This window comes from Tachypleus tridentatus, chromosome 3 (genome assembly GCF_004210375.1).
Source record: "Tachypleus tridentatus isolate NWPU-2018 chromosome 3, ASM421037v1, whole genome shotgun sequence".
NCBI classification, from domain to species: domain Eukaryota; kingdom Metazoa; phylum Arthropoda; class Merostomata; order Xiphosura; family Limulidae; genus Tachypleus; species Tachypleus tridentatus.
In genome coordinates this window covers 24,855,432-24,880,210 of record NC_134827.1, presented here as the reverse complement: position 1 = coordinate 24,880,210, position 24,779 = coordinate 24,855,432, and the positions used below count along the sequence as shown (strand labels likewise).

Sequence of the window (24,779 nt, the reverse complement as noted above, 5' to 3'; positions counted from 1 at the left end):
CAACCACCGTTAGATTAGTTTCAAGCCAAGCGGTGGCGCTGAGGTAGTATTTGCTAATTTGTATTTTGTACATGCTCATTGTAGGTGATATATATACGCATAATTTGTTGTAAATAAAAACAAGCTCAAACAAAAATAAAAAACGCTGCGCTATTCGAAACAATCCATAGGGTACAGGCTATGATACTGCGGTGGTGAGGAGTTATATTAGTTAGTTTAGATAACTGGTTGGGACCCTTTATACTAATATTATTTGTTTACTGTCCAACTAATTTTCGAAACTCTGATAAATATAAAAATGTATTAAATAAATATAAAGAAGTAAAAATTGAGGAAATTTTACTGAATGTTTCTGATAACTGTACTTAGTTGTTAATAAGGTTATTTAAACAACTTTGCACTATTTTATGCGAATGAACACCTTATCGCATAGATAATAGGCTTGTTTACAGTCTGGAAATTGGTAGTGACAGTGGACTTAATGGATAGTGGTCGTAAGATACACTAGTATAATTTGTTTACTGGGTTACTATTTATTGTTTTACCACTATAATGGGGGTTTGAATGCCAACTTTAGGAGGTAAGTTTATTTAAATTACTTATCCCGAAGTGGTAATACCTTTATTTTTTCTTCTTCTTTACTTTGAAGAGCAGTCTCATTCTAACAACTGTCTCCAGGCAGTGAAGGGTGATATAGATGTGGCGTGTTGTAGGCTTGAGCACCCACATCACGCTCTATTAATTTCTATTTCTATCCCTTTGATGATTTAATTATTCTTCATGTGAGACGAGCGAACTGAGATAAAGACTGTTAGACAGTGTGTCCCCACCAGAATACGAGTCCTACTTTACATTCACCTCCACAACCTAGGATACATTTTATCTTCCACATTTTCGCCTGTATCCTGGGGATCCTTTGGATTGGTGCAGCGGTTTTTTATTTTTGTTTGGCTTGTTTTTGTTTATAACAGATTATCTTTAGTGAAAGGTTTGGATCTGCTGTTTTTACCCTTTCGATTTTGTTTTATTTTATTTGACTGTCTCGTGTTAATATTCTCTCTATATATATATATACACGACCATGAACTTAATAGATCTAAAACTAGTAAAAGTGAAACACATATATAATACTTATATATATAAGTACATAACGCTTATCTTGATAAATTTTCGTTGACCAACAACAGTTTGCTACAAACACTTCTAAGTTTATATCATGCCATAATTCACATTTTTTGTATGTCTATTCTCACTTATATCCATTTTGTACCCAGTGTTCCTGGCACTCTTCTCGATGACGTTTTCTCTCAGGCAAAACATCAAAACACGTAGCTCATTAAAATGGAAATGAACAAGAGCGGTCACCTGGTGACAACATGTCCCAGATAATCTGAAGTTCATTATACTGCATATCAGGGTAATAACCTAGAAGTGGGTGAAATGTTGCCACTTGATAACTATATCATTGTTGAAGTTTATCTGAATTGTTTCGTTTGTGTTAGAACAAAGCGATATTGGGCTATCTGTTGTATCCACCGCAGGGGATCGAACCCGAATTTTAGCTTCGTAATTCTGGGAGACTTGAATGTCTTTCCACTATAAATGAAAAGTGTACATGATAATATACGTTTTGTGTGTTATTTAACCCCAATGTTACGGTCTAATCTTCAGGACGTGTCATCTAAATATTGTAACATTGTTATTTTGCACATCAACTACCAAGAGCAGATTCGTACATTAAAGTGTTCTTGCATCGTACACGAAACTATCATATATTGTTACCTGGGTAAAATTGCATTAAATATATTGTATACGGACTAACAAAGACTTATGTGGCTTGTAATTGTTGAATTCTCTTGTTAGAAACTTTTATATGTTGTTTATAAATATTATACTATCTCGTGGTTGTTGCTGAGCTTTTAGTTATTCTGTACGTTTTCAGGTTTTTAGCCCTAAAACCATTTGTAGAACTTGGTAGAATGTGGTTCGGTTTGTTTTTGAATTTCGCGCAAAGCTACACGAGGTCTATCTGCGCTAGCTGTCCTTTATTTAGCAGCGTAAGACTAGAGGGAAAGCAACTAGTCATAACCACCCACTGTCAACTCTTGGGCTACTCTTTTACCAACAAATACTGGGATTGACCGTCATATTATAACGCTCACATGGATGAAAGGGCGAGCATGTTTGGTGTGACGGGGATTCGAACTCGCGACCCTCGGATTACGAGTCGAGTGCCTTAACCACATGGCCACATAGAAGAATATCATAAAATGCCAGATGGGAAAACAAAGAGCGACATCTTTTAACAGGCGAGAACATACGAACAAAAAAATCATTGACAGAAGCCCTCCACATGTCCCAGGCAAGAGTAGGTAACATAATAAAGAATGGCCTCAATCTTTATAAAGTCACGCCTGCTTAAGCTATTTTTCAACATATCCATTTAACCATCGGGTTTATCTCAAGTAGCTGGAAGATAGAATGGGTATACGAAGAGATACTAGTGAAGTAATGCCAATGAATTTTTATGAAATTTTGAACTGTTGAAAAGGGCGATGTAAAATTGTCGTTCTTGTGAATCAGATGGCTTATGGAAAGAATGTAAGGATAGATGTTGTGTTTTGGACATTACAACAACTACTTGTTCTCTTTTCTCTAGTTTTTTTCTCGTTTTACTCTCTCGTTACTTGTTTTTCTTACTTAATAGTCTTTCTGAACAGAGGAAAACTAACACGAGTTGTTACCTCCAGTCACCCCCAAAAAGCCATGACATTTCTTATACACGATATTATAGTGGCGAGTTCGTTTTGTTTGGGAATGCTTTCTTTAAGGCTTCTTTGATATTATACGTGTTGAATAATTATCGTAAATCTGTAAAACATGAGTAAAGTTACAGGATAAGTGTTGAAAAGTGGATTCGGATGTTTCATTCCAGGGTACTGCAACCGGCAATTTTCCTTACACTTTGGTTTCGCAGAATATAAGACAACTATAGATTTAAACCACGAAGTTAGATTCAGAATTCTAATGCTGTAGAAAGGTAAGTGTACAATGCAACACTGTAGATACACTGCTTCATATAAGTTGATACAGGTGTCATACTATTGCAATCAGCGTATGTAATTCTGATAGTTAAGGGTTTCATACGAAAGGCAAGTTATCGCTATAGATCAGGACTTAAAAGGAACTCATAACTTAATTTATCCAGTCCTGTATACGAAACTGACTAGAACCGCTTAAAGCTATAAATCAAAGCAACTAAAAGCTCATGTATAATGACTAGAATGTATTGAGTTATCACTTAGTTAACCTCGCTGTTAACGGTACTGTCGGCCTTGTAGATGTATACATGACGTAGAAAGCACGTAAATTTACGAACGATTGTATACTTTATTAGTTACACCTGGTCACATCATAACTCTGAGAAATAATGCAGCTATTCTTCACTATTGGTCAGGTTATAACACAGATAAATAATGCGGTTGTTTATCATTACTGGTCATGTCATGACACAGACAAATAATGTAGTTGTTCTCAACTGCTGGTCACGTTATAATACAGAGAAACAACGTACACGTTTTTGCACATCCAGTGACGTTATAACACTGAGAAGCAAGAAACATAAGCAGCTGCCTATAACGCCAAAAACTCAAGGACCCAAGCGTGAGTAGAGCGCAAACTTAATTTATAGCTATCGCTTGCTCTACTGAAAAGTATTAAAAATTGTATGAAGAAAAGAAAAAAATTAATTGAAAATCTTATATTTGGTTTATTTCTTCCACCATTTACGTGTATAGTGCCGTACTAACCAAACTGTACAAGACAAAATTGGAAGAAATAAACGATCTTACAGCTCATGGTGTACTTCGTTTTAGTTCTCGAACTTTCTCTTTACAACCAGCTCTGACACTGTGTACAACCTTGAAGAAACTATGAAGCACACCAAAGAAAACGTACCTTGACCTATAATGTTATTGGTTTTTGTTTTATATTCTTCGTATATAGTTAGTTATACTGCATGTCTGTCTTCTTTAGATTAGCATCTATTACTTATAAACTCTTGTAACAAGTTTTTACACTGATTGCTAGAAATAAAACATATTTCCAATCAAACACTGTTTAAAAACACCAGACTTTACTGTAAAGGTTGTTGTCCCGGGATATCTTGAAAGATGAATAGCCACCGATTAGATCAGACTACCTACTGTTTGTTACCTTGTGTGTTCGCTTGTTAATGAGATAGAAGAATTGAACAAGCAACAGACTAGTCTTACACCTGAAGCAGGTTGTGCCACACCAGAAAATTACGCTAGTAATTAATGTTAATCTACTTACATTATGTATTCGCTTACTCGTAAGACAGAATAAATAGCATGTTACAGCCAGTGTTCTTACAGTGTGTTAGACAGAGTGACCCAAATTTCCATGGGCCTTTCCATCAACATGTTCGTTTTGAAGCATGCATTGTGTATATTTGTTTGTTTTGTTTTGAATTTTCGGGTAAGCTACACGAGGGCCACCTGTGCTAGCCGTCCCTAATTTGGCAGTGAAAGGCGGCTAGTCATCACCACCTACCGTCAACTCTTGGGCTACTCTTTTACCAACGAATAGTGGGATTGACCGTCACATTATAACGCCCTCACGGCTGATAGGGTGAGCATGTTCGGTGTGACGAAGATTCGAACCCGCGGCCCTTACCATCTGGCCATGCTCAGCCACCATTGTGCATTAGCCATAGACTTAGAGTAGTGGTTTTCATATTGTGTTCGGTAGAACCCCGTGATCGCACGTAGGATAATCAGTTTCACACAAACATAACGAGTTATGGGGTTTTGTTCTCTTCTTCTTCCATTTCTGGAGTATTAATCCGTCACAAACCAAATGTGGCCCGGCATGGCCAGGTGGTTAAGGCACTCGACTCGTAATCCATAGGTCTTGGGTTCGAATCTCCGTCACACCAAACATGCTCGTCCTTTCAGCCGTAGGGGCGTTATAATGTGATGGTAAATCCCACTATGCAAACCCGCGACCCTCAGATTACGAGTCCCACTCCTTAACACGCTTGGCCATGCCGGGCCACTTTAAAAATGAGTATGTTCGGGTTTCGTGATGACGAGAAACCCACCTGAAGTAAAAATGTATTCTAAAGACGGCTGGTATGGATATTACAACTTTTATTAAAATGAAGTAGAGAATAACCTTCTCTATTTTAATAAAAGTTTTACTACTCATAGCACCCGTCGTAAGATTACATCTTCTAGTTCATCACACGTATAAAGCAGGTTTTAATTAACCCGAAACCCGTTACTAGGCGCTGTTCACCGATGTGGAGACGTATGTTTATCATGCCTTTTTCAATTAGTTCATCGTATTGAATACAACAAACAGTTGAATTTCTATTTCGTATCCATTGCTGTGCTTATTAAAATAATTACGCAGCCCGTAACATATTATTTTAAGAACGCTTAAAATGTTCCTTTGATAGCTTAGTATTCCAATATCCCTTGCCTTGTTTTATTAACACCAAAGCATTCTAATAACCTTCGCCTTGTTCTATTAACACCAAAGCATTCTAATAACCCTCGCCTTGTTCTCTTAACAGGTTAGTATATTGATAACCGTTGCCGTGTTCTGTTAATAGGTTAGTGTTCTAACAACTCTTACGTTATATTGATAGCGTTTTGGTTTTTGTAGTTAAACATAAAGCTGCACAATGGGCTTTCTGTGCTCTGCCCACTACCGATTTCGAAACCCGGCTTCTACCGTTTTAAATCCGCAGACATATTGCTGTGCCACTGGGAGGAACAACTCTATTAATAGCAGAGTACTCTCATAACCCTTACCGTGTTTTATTAAAACCTATTTGTTTTAACTACGCTTAACGTATTGTTTTGATACCTAGACAATCTAATAACCCTTGTCATGTTCTGTTAACAGCTTATTATTCTAATAACCTTCACCATGTTTTATTAGCTGACTCTGATCTGATGTTATTATTAATTATTCTTCAGTATATTTTTAACGGCCATGCATTATAAAATAAGTTAACGTGGTATATTAACACTCAGATATTTAAAACTCTAACCATGTTATGTTAACAACCAGGTATCCTAAAAACTTTTATATTCCATTAACAACCTATACCGTACGTTATTAAAAGTAAAAAGAGATATTCTAACAATCCAAACAACGTTCTACTAACAATTAAGCAGGTATTATAACAATCCGAACCATATTCTACTAACAGTTAACCAGGTATTTTAATATACCATAATGTATTCTTTTAACACTTAACCAGGTATTTTAATATACCATAATGTATTATTTTAACACTTAACCAGGTATTTTAATATACCATAATGTATTCTTTTAACACTTAACCAGGTATTCTAACAATCCCTACCATATTTTATTCAGTTAACCATGTACTCTGTTAGCTACGAAGAATGTAACAAGGGCAGATAACAAGCCTTATGGCTTTTGGATACGTGCTCGAAGATTTAATGAAGCGAATGTTCTGAAAGAAAAACCAACCGCCCTTGCCAGGATCTGCATGTTTTGCGTGCTTTCTAGCTTGTAATATCGTAATGAGGCTCTTCATATCAGTTCCTTCAAGCAGGTTTGTGTAATAAGTCTCAAAGCTGAGTTTAGAACCCGTTTCTCCTTGCTTCCAACTATTAATCATGTTACTTAAACAAAGTAATGCCTTAGAAGTAGGGCTAATAACTTTAACAATGTAGTGTTCAACCGTTATGAAGTTGCAGTAGTTGTAGAGAATGTTAACGGTAGACTGTGTCTTTGTTTTATTAAATTAATCACAGACAAAACAAAGACAAAAAGTAAGCTAGGATTGTTAGTGCAAAGTACATTAGAGAAGGTTCTTCTACAGATTATAAGAGGAACAATTACTCGTTTATTATTTACGTCTTAAACAGTGATTGGTGGAAGTGATGTTTCCAGTATTCTAGACAAGTAATATCTGTGCTTGCTTTTCTTCAAAGTTGTTCTGTCTTCACTTCAATTTTAAACATTCCTGTGAGACAGCATTTCTTATATGAACTTGTTTGTAGTTCAGCACAAAGCTGCACAATGGACATTTATTTTCTGCCCAACACGAGTATCGAAACTTGGATTTTAGCGTTATAAGTCCGCAAGCATACCGCTGTGTCACTGGGAGAAGGACGCATCTTTTATGTATTTCACCTTTATTATAATGGTTCTTTTTTTTTTTTTTACAGAAGCCTTGTACGAAGAGCAGAAGATGAAGAACCCGCCTGTGCAATCAGATCTACGTTCATCTCACCTAAAGCAGCTCTCAGCGACAAGTCCGAATGGAAATATATTGTGAATGTAGCAGAACGTGACCCTCGACTGAGGCAAGTCATTAGGGTTGACATTTGTAGGTAAGTCGTTTGGGAACAAAAAAAGTTTTTAAATCCAATATATCTTTTTTTTTTTACATTTTCTTAATTGACGATTCTTAATCTTATTGATAGCCCGTCCATTTAACACAAAGAGTGATACTTTTGTCTAAAAACACATTATCGGTGATTCTTAATCTTATTGATAGCCCGTCCATTTAACACAAGGAGCGAATACTTTTGTCTAAAAACACATTATCGGTGATTCTTAATCTTATTGATAGCCCGTCTATTTAACACAAGGAGTGAATACTTTTGTCTAAAAACACATTGTTGGTGATTCTTAATGTTATTGATAGCCCGTCTATTTAACACAAGGAGTGAATACTTTTGTCTAAAAACACATTATCGGTGATTCTTAATGTTATTGATAGCCCGTCCATTTAACACAAGGAGTGATACTTTTGTCTAAAAACACATTATCGGTGATTCTTAATCTTATTGATAGCCCGTCCATTTAACAAAAGGAGTAAATACTTTTGTCTAAAATCACATTATCGGTGATTCTTAATCTTATTGATAGCCCGTCTATTTAACACAAGGAGTGAATACTTTTGTCTAAAAACACATTATCGGTGATTCTTAATGTTATTGATAGCCCGTCCATTTAACACAAGGAGTGAATACTTTTGTCTAAAAACACATTGTTGGTGATTCTTAATGTTATTGATAGCCCGTCTATTTAACACAAGGAGTGAATACTTTTGTCTAAAAACACATTATCGGTGATTCTTAATCTTATTGATAGCCCGTCTATTTAACACAAGGAGTGAATACTTTTGTCTAAAAACACATTATCGGTGATTCTTAATGTTATTGATAGCCCGTCCATTTAACACAAGGAGTGAATACTTTTGTCTAAAAACACATTATTGGTGATTCTTAATCTTATTGATAGCCCGTCCATTTAACACAAGTGAATACTTTTGTATAAAAACACATTATCGGTGATTCTTAATCTTACTGATAGCCCGTCCATTTAACACAAGGAGTGATACATTTGTATAAAAACACATTATCGGTGATTCTTAATATTATTGATAGCCCGTCTACTTAACACAAGGAGTGAATACTTTTGTCTAAAAACACATTATCGGTGATTCTTAATCTTATTGATAGCCCGTTCATTTAACACAAGGAGTGAATACTTTTGTATAAAAACACATTATTGGTGATTCTTAATCTTATTGATAGCCCGTCCATTTAACACAAGTGAATACTTTTGTATAAAAAACACATTATCGGTGATTCTTAATCTTACTGATAGCCCGTCCATTTAACACAAGGAGTGATACATTTGTATAAAAACACATTATCGGTGATTCTTAATGTTATTGATAGCCCGTCCATTTAACACAAGGAGTGAATACTTTTGTTTAAAACACATTATCGGTGATTCTTAATGTTATTGATAGCCCGTCCATTTAACACAAGGAGTGAATACTTTTGTCTAAAACACATTATCGGTGATTCTTTATGTTATTGATAGCCCGTCCATTTAACACAAGGAGTGAATACTTTTGTCTAAAAACACATTATTGGTGATTCTTAATCTTATTGATAACCCGTCCATTTAACACAAGGAGTGAATACTTTTGTCTAAAAACACATTATCGGTGATTCTTAATGTTATTGATAGCCCGTCCATTTAACACAAGGAGTGAATACTTTTGTCTAAAAACACATTATTGGTGATTCTTAATCTTATTGATAACCCGTCCATTTAACACAAGGAGTGAATACTTTTGTCTAAAAAACACATTATTGGTGATTTTAATGTTATTGATAGCCCGTCCATTTAACACAAGGAGTGAATACTTTTGTCTAAAAACACATTATTGGTGATTCTTAATCTTATTGATAACCCGTCCATTTAACACAAGGAGTGAATACTTTTGTCTAAAAACACATTATTGGTGATTCTTAATCTTATTGATAGCCCGTCCATTTAACACAAGTGAATACTTTTGTATAAAAAACACATTATCGGTGATTCTTAATCTTACTGATAGCCCGTCCATTTAACACAAGGAGTGATACATTTGTATAAAAACACATTATCGGTGATTCTTAATGTTATTGATAGCCCGTCTATTTAACACAAGGAGTGAATACTTTTGTCTAAAAACACATTATCGGTGATTCTTAATCTTATTGATAGCCCGTTCATTTAACACAAGGAGTGAATACTTTTGTCTAAAAACACATTATTGGTGATTCTTAATCTTATTGATAGCCCGTCCATTTAACACAAGTGAATACTTTTGTATAAAAACACATTATCGGTGATTCTTAATCTTACTGATAGCCCGTCCATTTAACACAAGGAGTGATACATTTGTATAAAAACACATTATCGGTGATTCTTAATGTTATTGATAGCCCGTCCATTTAACACAAGGAGTGAATACTTTTGTTTAAAAACACATTATCGGTGATTCTTAATGTTATTGATAGCCCGTCCATTTAACACAAGGAGTGAATACTTTTGTCTAAAAACACATTATCGGTGATTCTTTATGTTATTGATAGCCCGTCCATTTAACACAAGGAGTGAATACTTTTGTCTAAAAACACATTATTGGTGATTCTTAATCTTATTGATAACCCGTCCATTTAACACAAGGAGTGAATACTTTTGTCTAAAAACACATTATCGGTGATTCTTAATGTTATTGATAGCCCGTCCATTTAACACAAGGAGTGAATACTTTTGTCTAAAAACACATTATCGGTGATTCTTAATGTTATTGATAGCCCGTCCATTTAACACAAGGAGTGAATACTTTTGTCTAAAAACACATTATTGGTGATTCTTAATCTTATTGATAACCCGTCCATTTAACACAAGGAGTGAATACTTTTGTCTAAAAACACATTATTGGTGATTTTTAATGTTATTGATAGCCCGTCCATTTAACACAAGGAGTGAATACTTTTGTCTAAAAACACATTATCGGTGATTCTTAATCTTATTGATAGCCCGTCAATTTAACACAAGTGAATACTTTTGTCTAAAAACACATTATCGGTGATTCTTAATGTTATTGATAGCCCGTCCATTTAACACAAGGAGTGAATACTTTTGTCTAAAAACACATTATCGGTGATTCTTTATGTTATTGATAGCCCGTCCATTTAACACAAGGAGTGAATACTTTTGTCTAAAAACACATTATTGGTGATTCTTAATCTTATTGATAACCCGTCCATTTAACACAAGGAGTGAATACTTTTGTCTAAAAACACATTATCGGTGATTCTTAATGTTATTGATAGCCCGTCCATTTAACACAAGGAGTGAATACTTTTGTCTAAAAACACATTATCGGTGATTCTTTATGTTATTGATAGCCCGTCCATTTAACACAAGGAGTGAATACTTTTGTCTAAAAACACATTATTGGTGATTCTTAATCTTATTGATAGCCCGTCCATTTAACACAAGGAGTGAATACTTTTGTCTAAAAACACATTATTGGTGATTCTTAATGTTATTGATAGCCCGTCAATTTAACACAAGTGAATACTTTTGTCTAAAACACATTATCGGTGATTCTTAATGTTATTGATAGCCCGTCCATTTAACACAAGGAGTGAATACTTTTGTCTAAAAACACATTATTGGTGATTCTTAATTTTATTGATAACCCGTCCATTTAACACAAGGAGTGAATAGTTTTGTCTAAAAACACATTATTGGTGATTCTTAATCTTATTGATAACCCGTCCATTTAACACAAGGAGTGAATACTTTTGTCTAAAAACACATTATCGGTGATTCTTAGTCTTATTGATAACCCGTCCATTTAACACAAGGAGTGAATACTTTTGTCTAAAAACACATTATCGGTGATTCTTAATCTTATTGATAACCCGTCCATTTAACACAAGGAGTGAATACTTTTGTCTAAAAACACATTATCGGTGATTCTTTATGTTATTGATAGCCCGTCCATTTAACACAAGGAGTGAATACTTTTGTCTAAAAACACATTATTGGTGATTCTTAATCTTATTGATAACCCGTCCATTTAACACAAGGAGTGAATACTTTTGTCTAAAAACACATTATTGGTGATTTTTAATGTTATTGATAGCCCGTCCATTTAACACAAGGAGTGAATACTTTTGTCTAAAAACACATTATTGGTGATTCTTAATGTTATTGATAGCCCGTCAATTTAACACAAGTGAATACTTTTGTCTAAAAACACATTATCGGTGATTCTTAATGTTATTGATAGCCCGTCCATTTAACACAAGGAGTGATACTTTTGTCTAAAAACACATTATTGGTGATTCTTAATTTTATTGATAACCCGTCCATTTAACACAAGGAGTGAATAGTTTTGTCTAAAAACACATTATTGGTGATTCTTAATCTTATTGACAACCAGTCTATTGAAACTTTAGAAACTAAAATAAGTTATGATTTAAAGTCTATCTCACTGGCTGCAATATTTTTATTTATAAGTTACTTATATCTGTAAAGTGAAAAATAAAGTCATACTTGGAACAGCTGGCCAGGTTGTGTAACCCAATAAGAACTTATATTTGAAGATTGTATAAGTAAAAGTAAAGAACAATGTATAACAATATGTCAAACACACTACATCTGCTATATCAGTGCCGAAAGCCTTTCGTTAATACCACAAATCATCAGGATGAACTGAGGACAAGAGATTCAGTAAATTGTAGAAACACAAAAGCTGTTAATTTTAAAAAGCGAATATGGATCATCAGAAGATACAAAGACAAATTAAATCAAATTTAAAAATTACATTTTCAAGCCTACAATTAGGAACTTTAAAAAAGTAAACCTTGTTGTCCAATTAATGACTTGCATAAATGGATTAATCATATTTTCATTGTCCATCTATGTATAATGCAGCGAAACTGCAACAAAGGGAACAGACTTGGAGTTTTTAAGAGTCTCAAGTTGGAGGTTTTCAGTTTTTTATTCGATTTGTTCATGTACTTTTATGACGATTCCTATTTTATATCAACACTTTTAATTATCTTGTTTCTTAGGTTTTTTATGTCCATTTATGAGAATAAGTACTATATTATACGTGTGCACATGCATTCAGTTGAATGTTACATGTTTTTCAATAGTTTACTGCTGCATTGCTTTCTTTTCCACCAAAATATTATTTACTGAGTCAGGTGGTTTTATGTCTGAAGTTTCGTGTAAACAGGCGTTCAACAAGCGTCAAGTACAAATGAAGGCGCTCACAGCGAAATCACATATATTACGTATTTATAGCCAGTGAAAAAATAATCAATGGACAATCGCAGCATATCATATAGCATATCTGTCCAGGTTTTGGAGCAAAATACCCGAATTACATGAACAATAACTGCTATGGTGTGAACTACATTAAGTTGGTGAGGTGTTATTTTCAATAATTTTATACTAGTCGCTAACCAATCAGGACTAAAGTTACGATTAATAACACAATATAATTTACTTCATTTTAAAATTTAGTGGACCCCGGCATGGCCAGGTGGGTTAAAGCGTTCGACTCATAATCTGAGGGTAGCAGGTTCGAATCCCCATCGCACTAAACATGTTCGCCCTTTCAGCCATGGGGGCGTTATAATGTTACGGTCAATCCCACTATTCGTTGGTAAAAGAGTAGCCCAAACGTTGGCGGTGGGTGGTGATGACTAGCTGCCTTCCCTCTAGTCTTACACTACTAAATTAGGGACGGCTAGCGCAGATAGCCCTCGTGTAGCGTTGCGCAAAATTCAAAAAACAAACAAAATTTAGTTGTTTTTTGCTTTTTTTTTACTTGAATTAACTCTATTCATCGTTGAGGAAAAAACTGGCGAACTAGCAATTACACGTCAACTGAAGAAGACAATATTAATTATTGTAATACATATCACCAGCCTAGATTTCCTTAAAACACGTATCGAAATATCTTGAAGTTTTTAAACAAGTACAAAACTTATACTTGAGTCAAGCAAACTTCACAGCACGTACTTAATAGTTATTTCTTAAAAGTTCATGTTCTTCTGTTTGTTTGTTTGTTTTGAAATTCGCACAAAGCTACTCGAGGGTTATCTGTGATAGTCCCTAATTTAGCAGTGTAAGACTAGAGGGAAGGCAGCTAGTCATAACCACCCACCGCCAACTCTTGGGCTACTCTTTTACCAACGAATAGTGGGACTGACCGTAACATTATAACGCCCCCACGGCTGAAAGGGCGAGCACGTTTGGCGCGACGGGGATTCGAACCCGCGACCCTCAGATTATGAGTCGCACTCCTTAACACACTTGGCCATGCCGGGCCTTCATATGGCGCCGAGACCCGGGATCGAATGTTCTTCTGTTCAGCGCAAATAACCCTCGTGTAGCTTTGCGCGAAATTCCAAACAAACCAAACCAAATAATCTGTTCAATGGTCATTGATAATTGTTCTGATTTCTTAATTTCGGTAAAAAAAAAAGACCACTATAAAAACGTATGATGTAAGAATACAGTAAAAACACCTGATGGTACACCAAAAACATATTGCACATCCCTAACTACGAAGGTTTTTTTTTGTTGTTTAATTGTGACTAGAGATGATATATAACTGTGATTGTGGATCGCAATGCTAAGTAACACGAAGATACAATAATTACTGTAATTGTGACTGCCAGCATTGAAGACATATTATTAGCATATTAATAATATTTTTAAATGTAGGTATGATAAGAATACAATGCACATGTGCAAGTGAAAACGATCAACTTAACTGATTCTGACTGATTGTGACGTAGCTAATTTATAGTATATCTTCCTTCCTAAAGTCGTGACTATGAGCAATAAAAATATCTATTATGTGGATATGAATTATAGGCGATAAAATAGTTAGTATCCTGAAATTATAGCACTAGATGACAATATAGATCATAGGGTTGCAACTTTTGTAGTGATATAATACTATTATTAAGGTTTTATTTAAGGTAACCATGTGGTTCCCAGGATGATCATGAAAATATAATTTGTGAATTTGTGTTATGCGGTCATTCAATACATTTTTAACTTTGTTATTCAATGTAGATGTTTTAAAATTTCCATTTATTCTGAATTTATGAAGTTTTACACTTAACACGTCGTCTAAAATCTGCTAAGTTGACTTGGTTCTACTAGTCTTTATTCCTTTGTTATTCTCTGGAGATAATGCCTGTACTGCCCCTAGTGGCATGTTGTAATACTACACGTTGTACAAAAATGTAGATAACAGTAATGTCAGTGGTAGATCAGATAAAATCTCGAGGTTACGGCCTTCTCTGCATTAAATGAAAATGGCCATCCCGTGAGTAGCGCTAGTCGCTATGGGTAAATCTGACTTTTCCCATTAAGTGAGAAACGTTAGATTTAAATAGTCTACATGATATTTCAAGTGAATTGGTTAACGGAAAGACGCCTCGAGGGAAAGAAATTATTTAATATATTCACGAGTCCAGTGAAAGGAAACCATCTAGTGTCCAACATAAATATGCACACTGTGTTTTGTTTTGGAACTAAACAAAAATTGTTTTCACCTCGTCTCAGACATTGTGACATCCCCTTTATTTCTTAGCTTAAACTTGGTCAGTTTTATTAAAACCATTATTGCTTCCTGACCTATTTTGCCCATGCTACCGTATTTAAGTGAACCTATTTTAATATCCTTTACGAAAATCAATTTACTCTGGGAATACCACAAACCACAAATCGGTGACTAATGATAGTCACAATATTCTCGTTAAGTCGTGACCGTAACTATCTCAAACTTCTAACTGTAGATTCTACTATAAAGTTACTGCATATGACAGTATGGAGAGTTTCGTTTAACGGTTCTATTGGTTTTGGTTTTTCAGCTCTCCTGATGAAAGTTGTTCAAGTCAAGTCAGTTTACCTCTTGGCTACACCAGTCGCTGCATGCAGAAGTACATCAAAAAAAAACTTTTGTCTCTTGATGCTGACGGACAAGGAACATCAGAGGAAAACTTTTTTGTTCCATCCTGCTGTCTATGCCAGATTTCTAGAAGCTCTGAGAAATAGGACAAGTCCGATCTTGTGGATCTCGTGTCCCCGTGGACAGGGACTAGTCATTGCCTTACAGTATTCTTAGCATTGAGATACACCTAACCACAAGTTTTTCAAGAACGAGTTGCTCTCTCTCCAATGCATAGTGTACCCATTTCTTACACACGAATTCTGCTTTTCTTTGTATGTATAAATACGATATTTAGTACTTTTTTTTTAACCTTAAAATTAGCAAACATGATCATCTTTACACTAGTAACAACTATTTCACGTTTTCTCAGTAACCATGTAGGAAATTTTCTTAACTACTGTTAACTTATTTTCCAACTGCTCATTGTTAGAACTGGATTTTTTTTTTCTTTTCTCCTTTTCTGCTCTTTCACATTTCAGTTGCTGTCCTAGTCATTCGAAATGTCTCTTCCAACAAGTTCGAATATATTACGTAGTTGCTGGACCATCAACTTGTAAATTATTTGCTTTTTTACCAAACATGTCGGTTCCTAGTACAGTTCTATGTCAGACTTTACATCGAATAGTTTTATTAATCTTCTAAATTTCTAATATATAGTAACCCATTCACCTAGGAACTGGATTGAGTACACGCTCATGAAACCTAGGATATGTGAGTGTTTGAAAACTTGATAAAAGTATAGTTGTCTTGGATGTGTAACTATTTAATATGCACTTACACGTGGAATGACGAATAAAAAATATTGTTGTAACTCAAGTTTCTAAAACTTTTCCACACCTTAGAAGTTCCACACTAATGTTTTAATCAGGTTGCTTATCGATTGGAACTGTTTTATAACTGGTTATAACCTAGTTTCATAATTCTTATTCTAGTTTAACAATTTATTGATCTAAATGGAAAACAGTCAAACTTAAGTGAACATTACCTGTTCTTATAATTCACCACTGGGGATTCAGAGGAATTGTCAACAGTATGTAAGATAAAGAGGGCAGGTAAACAAGGCCTAATTCCTACACATATATTAACAATAAATGTAGAGGATTGCTATTAGTGTCTTGAACAAAGTGTGATGTTGTTACGTTAATTCATTTCAACGTTTTCAGCACAACCTGAGATGATACAACTTAGCATCACGTTTTAAACGTAAAGCAGATATGCTATTGGGAAAGCTAAACCTCTTAAATATGATATGGCCAATCTGAAATATTTTTATGCTCTCCAATGCAGTTTATTTTGAACACGATACATTGTTGTTCACAACATACCTTTACAAGCATCAGAATGATCGCACGAGAGCCAAGAAGGGTTAAGCATTCTGCCATTACGTTCAGAAGGAAACCACTGGCAGGAGAATGGTGAAGCTATTCCTGGGGTTGAGTGGGTTTACAGATCCTACTTACAGAAAACTTTCTGTGTGAGGTGACTTGTGGAAGACAAGGTATCCTTAAGCTAGGGAGATTACCTCATAACTTAGCCAAGCACTTTGGAATCATTACTACTTATAGCAGTGGTTCCCAAACTTTTTCAGCTTGTTACCCAATTTAACATGCCACATTAAGCATGTTACTCCTTTCACAAAATGTTTTCAACATTGATATATATGGCTAAATTAAACTAGAGATATATTGCACTTTATTTATTTACAATTTATTTATATAATTTATTTACACTGAATTACACTTTTAATTATTGTATTTGATCATTGTGCATTTCTAATGAATATTGCCAAAGATGTCAAGAACATCAGTGGGATGGATGGAGTTGCATACTTGAAGCTAGTTTAGGAATTCTTGGCTTTGTGGTTGAAAGTGCCAGCCTGGCATCGTTTGCAACATTCAAGCGAGTCCTCTTTTTTGTTTTCATCTCCAGCACGGTTGAGAACCCCTTCTCGCACAGATACGTTGTTGAGAATGATACCAACAACTTCAAGGCTCTCCTGGACAGAGTTGGCGAGTCAGCTAGTTGTGAAATCCAAAAGGAATCTGCATTTTGGTTTTGGAATTTGACTTTCAAGGCTTCATTTGCTCGCATTGTGATCCACTCCTCCTTTGCAGGGAAATCATCATCATGAATGGCCTCATCAGGTACAGAAAAGGGATGAATGATCCACTGAAGACTGGCTGTTTTTAGGTCACTCTCTGGAAAGTAGTGCTGCATGCTTGTTTCAAGCCCCTTCAAATGGTCGCTCATCTCTTTGTTGATGGTCTGTAAAGTGATCCAGTATCATAACTATTCTCCTCAACAAACTGGTCTAGGGTGGGAAACTGAGCGATCACTCCTTTCTCAAGCGTCGAATCCAGAGTCTTAGTTTTCCCAGAAATGCAGTCACAGTGTGATGGGCATCAATGACAGTCGTGTTTTGGCCCTGGAGTTGCAGATTATCACAGTTCAGCTCCGCAAATATGTCAGCCAAGTAACAAAGTCGAGCAAGCCACTCCTTATCAGTGAACTTGGTAGCAAAGGAGATTCTTCTTTTTTCAGAAATTCCTGAAGAGCCGTTCGGAGCTCAATTACTCGACGTACAACCTTGCCTCGTGACAACCAGCGAACATCGGTGTGGTAGAGCAGAACTTGATACTGCTCTCCCATTTCCTTGCACAGCTCCCTGAATATGCGCGAATTTACATCCCTAGACTTGACGAAATTGACGATTTTCAACACATCTTCAAACACTAATTTCAGATTACCAGGCAGGCTTTTTGATCCAAGAGAGTACCGATGAATGATGCAATGATCTACAAAAATTTCTGGATTCACAGCTTGTGTGAGGCCCCGTAATCCACGATTACGACCCATCATCGATGGTGCTCCATCGACGGAGACCTAGATTAAAAAAGAAAAACTATTATAGATTGCGTCAGTTAGTCATTCTTACTTATCTTTTGCGTTATAATTATATGGTTTTAATTTAATTTAATTTATTTTGGTACTTTAGTATTTCAGTACGACAGGCACGATACTTTTTTTGTGAATTATGTATAAAATATTAGCTACACTACAGCTACTTGTACAATAAATAAAACTATATGACTATATGCCATGTAATTCATTGTATTTATACTAATCTAGACTTTATATAAACATCTCTCCCTACCTGTTGAACGCTGTTCCAATCCAATCCATTCGTGGTAAAGAAACTGTTGATGATATTGAGGATATCTTCTCCCTTCGTGATTGTCAGCAGATCTTCGCATAATAGGAACTCTTCTTTGATCTTGTCCTGGTGGACGTAACGAACGAACCCAAGGAGAACAGCACAACTGGCTACGTCACACGATTCATCAAATTGCGAGGAGAATTTTCTATATGAGCTTTCCTTGATCTCTGTTGTAACTTGGGACAGAATATCTGATGCCATGTCATCGACTCGTCGGCGGATTGTGTTGTTTGATAGAGATATGACACTTGCTTGATCCTCCCCACATACCTTGCTTACCATCTCGTATGCACAAGGCATAATCAGATTCTCTGCAACGATGTGGCATTTTTGTTGTTCGGCAACTTTATATGCAACAAAGTAAGATGCTTCGACCGCAGCTTGAAGCTTTTGGGCTTGAATTCCAGATGAACCGAACTGGATATTCTTCAGTGCTACAGCCCGGCGCTGAAAATAAGCCTGATCCTCATTTTGAAGATTTGGATGGCACTTCTGGAGGTGAGCTGAGAGTTTTGATGGCTTGAGGCTTTCATTTGTCAACACTTTGTGACATACTACACATTGTGGCCGATCCTCTCCACCAGAAGGTAAATTCACAAAGCCATAGCGAAGAAAGGCGTCAGAGTAGGTGCGCTTTTAGACATTTTATTGTTTAATCTGCAGAAAAGAAAAACTGCACAAAAAAGTGTGAACAATGTAAACTTATTATTTATTTTTCATGGCATTCTAGATAGCATTACAAGAGCTTATTCAGCATAGGAATGATGTAATAGTAGGTAAATACTAACTATACTGCACAGGGCAGTACACATACATACCAGGTTTTGTCTACCTCGGCTGATGCTCACATAGAAACTGACAGTGTGAAATAGAGGCAACATCAGGCAGTGAGTGACGCGTACTGGACACGTCGATGAGTCATCAGGGTTACTGAGTGACTTGTGTTCTGAAGCATACTTGTCAAAATACTTTTAGGTTACCACACACTTAGATACATATTTTTTTCTTTTCTACTACTGTATATTAGTTTTTGATGTTTATTGTTATTTGGTTTAACTTTATTACATACTTAAAATAGGTTTAATTTACAACTTTACATACTAAGACTAAGCTAACATTAATCCTAATACCAGCTACCTCAATGTTTTCTTGATTTTCAGAATTTTAACTTTTTTTCTGTCACCCCTCCATTACCCCCGATAAATTATTAAATTACCCCCAGTTTGGGAACCACTGGCTTAGAGTATAAGTCCTCATTTCAAGCATACTGGACTCAATAGTCATTACTAATTAGAGAATAAGTCCTCACCTCAAGCATATTGGACTCAATAGTCATTACTACTTACAGTATAAGTCCTCAGTTCAAGAATATTGGGCTCAATAGTCATTACTAATTAGAGAATAAGTCCTCAGTTCAAGAATATTGGACTCAATAGTCATTACTACTTAAAGTATCAGTCCTCAGTTCAAGAATATTGGACTCAATAGTCATTACTACTTAAAGTATCAGTCCTCAGTTCAAGCATACTGGACTCAATAGTCATTACTACTTAAAGTATCAGTCCTCAGTTCAAGAATATTGGACTCAATAGTCATTACTACTTAAAGTATCAGTCCTCAGTTCAAGCATACTGGACTCAATAGTCATTACTACTTAAAGTATCAGTCCTCAGTTCAAGCATACTGGACTCAATAGTCATTACTACTTAAAGTATCAGTCCTCAGTTCAAGCATACTGGACTCAATAGTCATTACTACTTAAAGTATCAGTCCTCAGTTCAAGAATATTGGACTCAATAGTCATTACTACTTAAAGTATCAGTCCTCAGTTCAAGCATACTGGACTCAATAGTCATTACTACTTAAAGTATCAGTCCTCAGTTCAAGCATACTGGACTCAATAGTCATTACTACTTAAAGTATCAATCCTCAGTTCAAGCATACTGGTCTCAATAGTCATTACTACTTAAAGTATCAGTCCTCAGTTCAAGCATACTGGACTCAATAGTCATTACTACTTAAAGTATCAATCCTCAGTTCAAGCATACTGGTCTCAATAGTCATTACTACTTAAAGTATCAGTCCTCAGTTCAAGCATACTGGACTCAATAGTCATTACTACTTAAAGTATCAGTCCTCAGTTCAAGCATACTGGACTCAATAGTCATTACTACTTAAAGTATCAATCCTCAGTTCAAGCATACTGGTCTCAATAGTCATTACTACTTAAAGTATCAGTCCTGAGTTCAAGCATACTGGACTCAATAGTCATTACTACTTAAAGTATCAGTCCTCAGTTCAAGCATACTGGACTCAATAGTCATTACTACTTAAAGTATCAGTCCTCAGTTCAAGAATATTGGACTCAATAGTCATTACTACTTAAAGTATCAGTCCTCAGTTCAGGCATACTGGACTCAATAGTCATTACTACTTAAAGTATCAGTCCTCAGTTCAAGCATACTGGACTCAATAGTCATTACTACTTAAAGTATCAGTCCTCAGTTCAAGAATATTGGACTCCATAGTCATTACTACTTAAAGTATCAGTCCTCAGTTCAAACATACTGGACTCAATAGTCATTACTACTTAAAGTATCAGTCCTCAGTTCAAGAATATTGGACTCAATAGTCATTACTACTTAAAGTATCAGTCCTCAGTTCAAGCATACTGGACTCAATAGTCATTACTACTTAAAGTATCAGTCCTCAGTTCAAGCATACTGGACTCAATAGTCATTACTACTTAAAGTATCAGTCCTTAGTTCAAGAATATTGGACTCCATAGTCATTACTACTTAAAGTATCAGTCCTCAGTTCAAGCATACTGGACTCAATAGTCATTACTACTTAAAGTATCAGTCCTCAGTTCAAGCATACTGGACTCAATAGTCATTACTACTTAAAGTATCAGTCCTCAGTTCAAGCATACTGGTCTCAATAGTCATTACTACTTAAAGTATCAGTCCTCAGTTCAGGCATACTGGACTCAATAGTCATTACTACTTAAAGTATCGGTCCTCAGTTCAAGCATACTGGACTCAATAGTCATTATTACTTAAAGTATCAGTCCTCAGTTCAAGAATATTGGACTCAATAGTCATTACTACTTAAAGTATCAGTCCTCAGTTCAAGAATATTGGACTCAATAGTCATTACTACTTAAAGTATCAGTCCTCAGTTCAAGCATACTGGACTCAATAGTCATTACTACTTAAAGTATCAGTCCTCAGTTCAAGAATATTGGACTCAATAGTCATTAATACTTAAAGTATCAGTCCTCAGTTCAAGCATACTGGACTCAATAGTCATTACTATTTAAAGTATCAGTCCTCAGTTCAAGCATACTGGACTCCATAGTCATTACTACTTAAAGTATAAGTCCTCAGTTCAAGGATACTGGACTCAATAGTCATTACTACTTAAAGTATCAGTCCTCAGTTCAAGAATATTGGACTCCATAGCCATTACTACTTAAAGTATCAGTCCTCAGTTCAAGAATATTGGACTCCATAGTCATTACTACTTAAAGTATAAGTCCTCAGTTCAAGCATACTGGACTCAATAGTCATTATTACTTAAAGTATCAGTCCTCAGTTCAAGAATGTTGGACTCAATAGTCATTACTACTTAAAGCATCAGTCCTCAGTTGAAGAATATTGGACTCAATAGTCATTACTACTTAAAGTATCAGTCCTCAGTTCAAGCATACTGGACTCAATAGTCATTACTACTTAAAGTATCAGTCCTCAGCTGAAGTTCTTGAAGTTCTTCAGGATAGAAGATGTTAGTGTTTCCTACTAAACTGAACCATCAAAGTTTATTGAAACTCTTTTTTTAACCTTCAATCGAAAACTTCGCTACTTCAGAACTTGGTGAGCTTTGGAACAAAGAGATGCTTTATCTACTGACTAAAATCTGTAGCGAATCCAAACATTCTGAGAAAATAATTAAACAATTTATAAAATAGCAAAACAGTGCAAAGAATGCAAGAACTTCAATTTCATGTTTGCTATCTTGAATGGAATTCACTATGTGACAGTGTTAAAACTGGGCTCGATATGTAGTGGAATTTTACTATGAATCAGTGTCAAAACTAAACTCGATATAAAGTGGAATTTTACTATGAGTCAGTGTTAAAACTAGGTTCGACTTGAAGTGGAATTTGACTACTAGGCAGTGTCAAAACTAGGTTCAACTTGAAATGGAATTTGACTATGAGGTAGGGTCAAAAATAGGTTCGACTTGAAATGGAATTTGACTATGAGGTAGTGTCAAAAATAGGTTCGACTTGAAATGGAATTTGACTATGAGGTAGTGTCAAAACTAGGTTCGATCTGGAGTGGAATTGACTAAGAGGTAGTGCCAAAACTAGGCCATAGCCACCTGACCACGCTGGGTCTTACTAAGAAAGATATATGCGTGTGGATTATACTTTCGTTATTTTAAAGGAAAACGAACAAGTGAATTGATTCTTGTTTTATGTTTACAGTTGAAAGACAAAAAACTCAATTTTCTGTTTTTATATCTAGATATTATTAACTTTGTATGTCATCTAGAAATAAGGACTTATCATAAACTAACGTATACAATATTGTACATGTATGTTGACAGTCCTATATCTTATTAAGAGTAACAATTACAAAACAACCTTTTGAGACTCAGTAATACGTAAAATTAACTTACAGCCAGGGCCCGGCATGGCCAGGTGGGTTAAGGCGTGCGACTCGTAATCTGAGGGTCGCAGGTTCGCCTCCTCGTCGCACCAAACATGCTCGCCTTTTCAACCGTGGGGACGTTATAACGTTACGGTGAATCCCACTATTCGTTGGTAAAAGAATAGCCCAAGATTTAGCAGTGTGTACTGATGACTAGCTGCCTTCCCTCTAGTCTTACACTGCTAAATTAGGGACGGCTAGAGCAGATAGCCCTCGGGTAGCTTTGCGCGAAATTCAAAAAACAAACAAACTTACAGTCAACTAGTGTCAACAAAATTGTGATGATGGTAACACGTTTACTGAAACTAATTGGTTGTAAGTTATATTAAATAATTTTACTTACTATTGTACCAAAAAACGTCGTTTTTAGTAATTGTTAATCTTAATATACCAGCACGATGTGACTTCAAAATAACTATTTTTTATACCTGTTAAATATAAAGATAACTTAATAAATATATTATTATATAAAGTTCATCATACTGCCATTAACTATCACTATTCTAATAAATAAATAAAAAGTGCAACTAATTGTTATCACATCCTGTTACTTGACGTTTTACGTAAATAATGTTTGTGACGTCACGTTACTTGACGTTTTACGTAAATAATGTTTGTGACGTCACGTTACTTGACGTTTTAGCGTAAATAATGTTTGTGACGTCACGTTACTTGATGTTTTAGTGTAAATAATGGCTATCACAACAAGTTGATATTTTAGTATAATTAATAGTTATCACATCACGTTATTTAACATGTTAGTGTTAATAATGGGTATCACATCAAGTTGCTATTTTAGTATAATTAATGGTTATCACATCAAGTTGATATTTTAGTATAATTCATGGTTATCACATCACGTTATTTAACATTTTAGTGTAAATAACAGTTATCACATTACGTTACTTGATATTTTAGCACAACTAATGGTTATCACATCACGTTACTTGACGTTTTAAAACGTTTTTAACTGGATTATACGTCACTCGTAAAATGAGTGTTTATCTCCCCAGAACTGTCACTTTGTGTCAGTGTTACATTTATGTGGTGAGAAAAAATCTGAATTCAAACTATCCTCAGATTTCAGTGTGTACAACCTTAAAATCAGTGTCAAGAAATGGACAGAACTTTCTGAGATTGTTTATCCATACGTTTATTCTTCCCCCACCCACAGTGGCACAGTGGTATATCTGCGGATTTAGAACGCTAGAAACTGGCTGTTGGTACTCGTGATGGGTAGAGCACATATAGCCCACCATAATGTAGCTTTGTGCTTAATTTCTAAGAAAAACGAAATGAAAATGTTTATTCTCGAAGTGTACGAGATTATGTGAGCTCACTCGTCCTTTAAAACATGCTCCTAACAACCAGTTTGTAACGATCACTTTCCAGTCTCTAGAAGTTTCCCGAAAGCAAGCATAACAAAAACGGACCGAATATTCATGTCTACGTCGTTGGGCTTGCATTTCAGAGTTACGACAGT

General features: G+C 35.4%; 2 protein-coding genes across 2 annotated transcripts in view; one reads left to right on the top strand and one right to left on the bottom strand.

Annotated features, from left to right (window-relative positions):
- Window positions 1-16,753, top strand: part of LOC143246554 (uncharacterized) — a 49,899-nt gene extending 33,146 nt beyond the window's left edge. Inside the window, exons 4-5 of the mRNA XM_076493450.1 lie at window positions 7,239-7,403; window positions 15,282-16,753. Coding sequence (XP_076349565.1) covers window positions 7,239-7,403; window positions 15,282-15,465 — 349 coding nt within the window. The 3' untranslated portion in view covers window positions 15,466-16,753. The remainder of the gene's footprint in view (window positions 1-7,238; window positions 7,404-15,281) is intronic.
- A 1,056-nt stretch (window positions 16,754-17,809) lies between these two features.
- LOC143247944 (protein FAM200B-like) lies at window positions 17,810-18,860 on the bottom strand. Its single transcript, XM_076496494.1, has 2 exons — window positions 18,849-18,860; window positions 17,810-18,244 (listed from the first exon to the last, which is right to left on the bottom strand). Exons 1-2 carry the CDS (start codon window positions 18,858-18,860, stop codon window positions 17,810-17,812), a joined length of 447 nt encoding a protein of 148 aa, XP_076352609.1.
- Window positions 18,861-24,779: the final 5,919 nt, after the last annotated feature.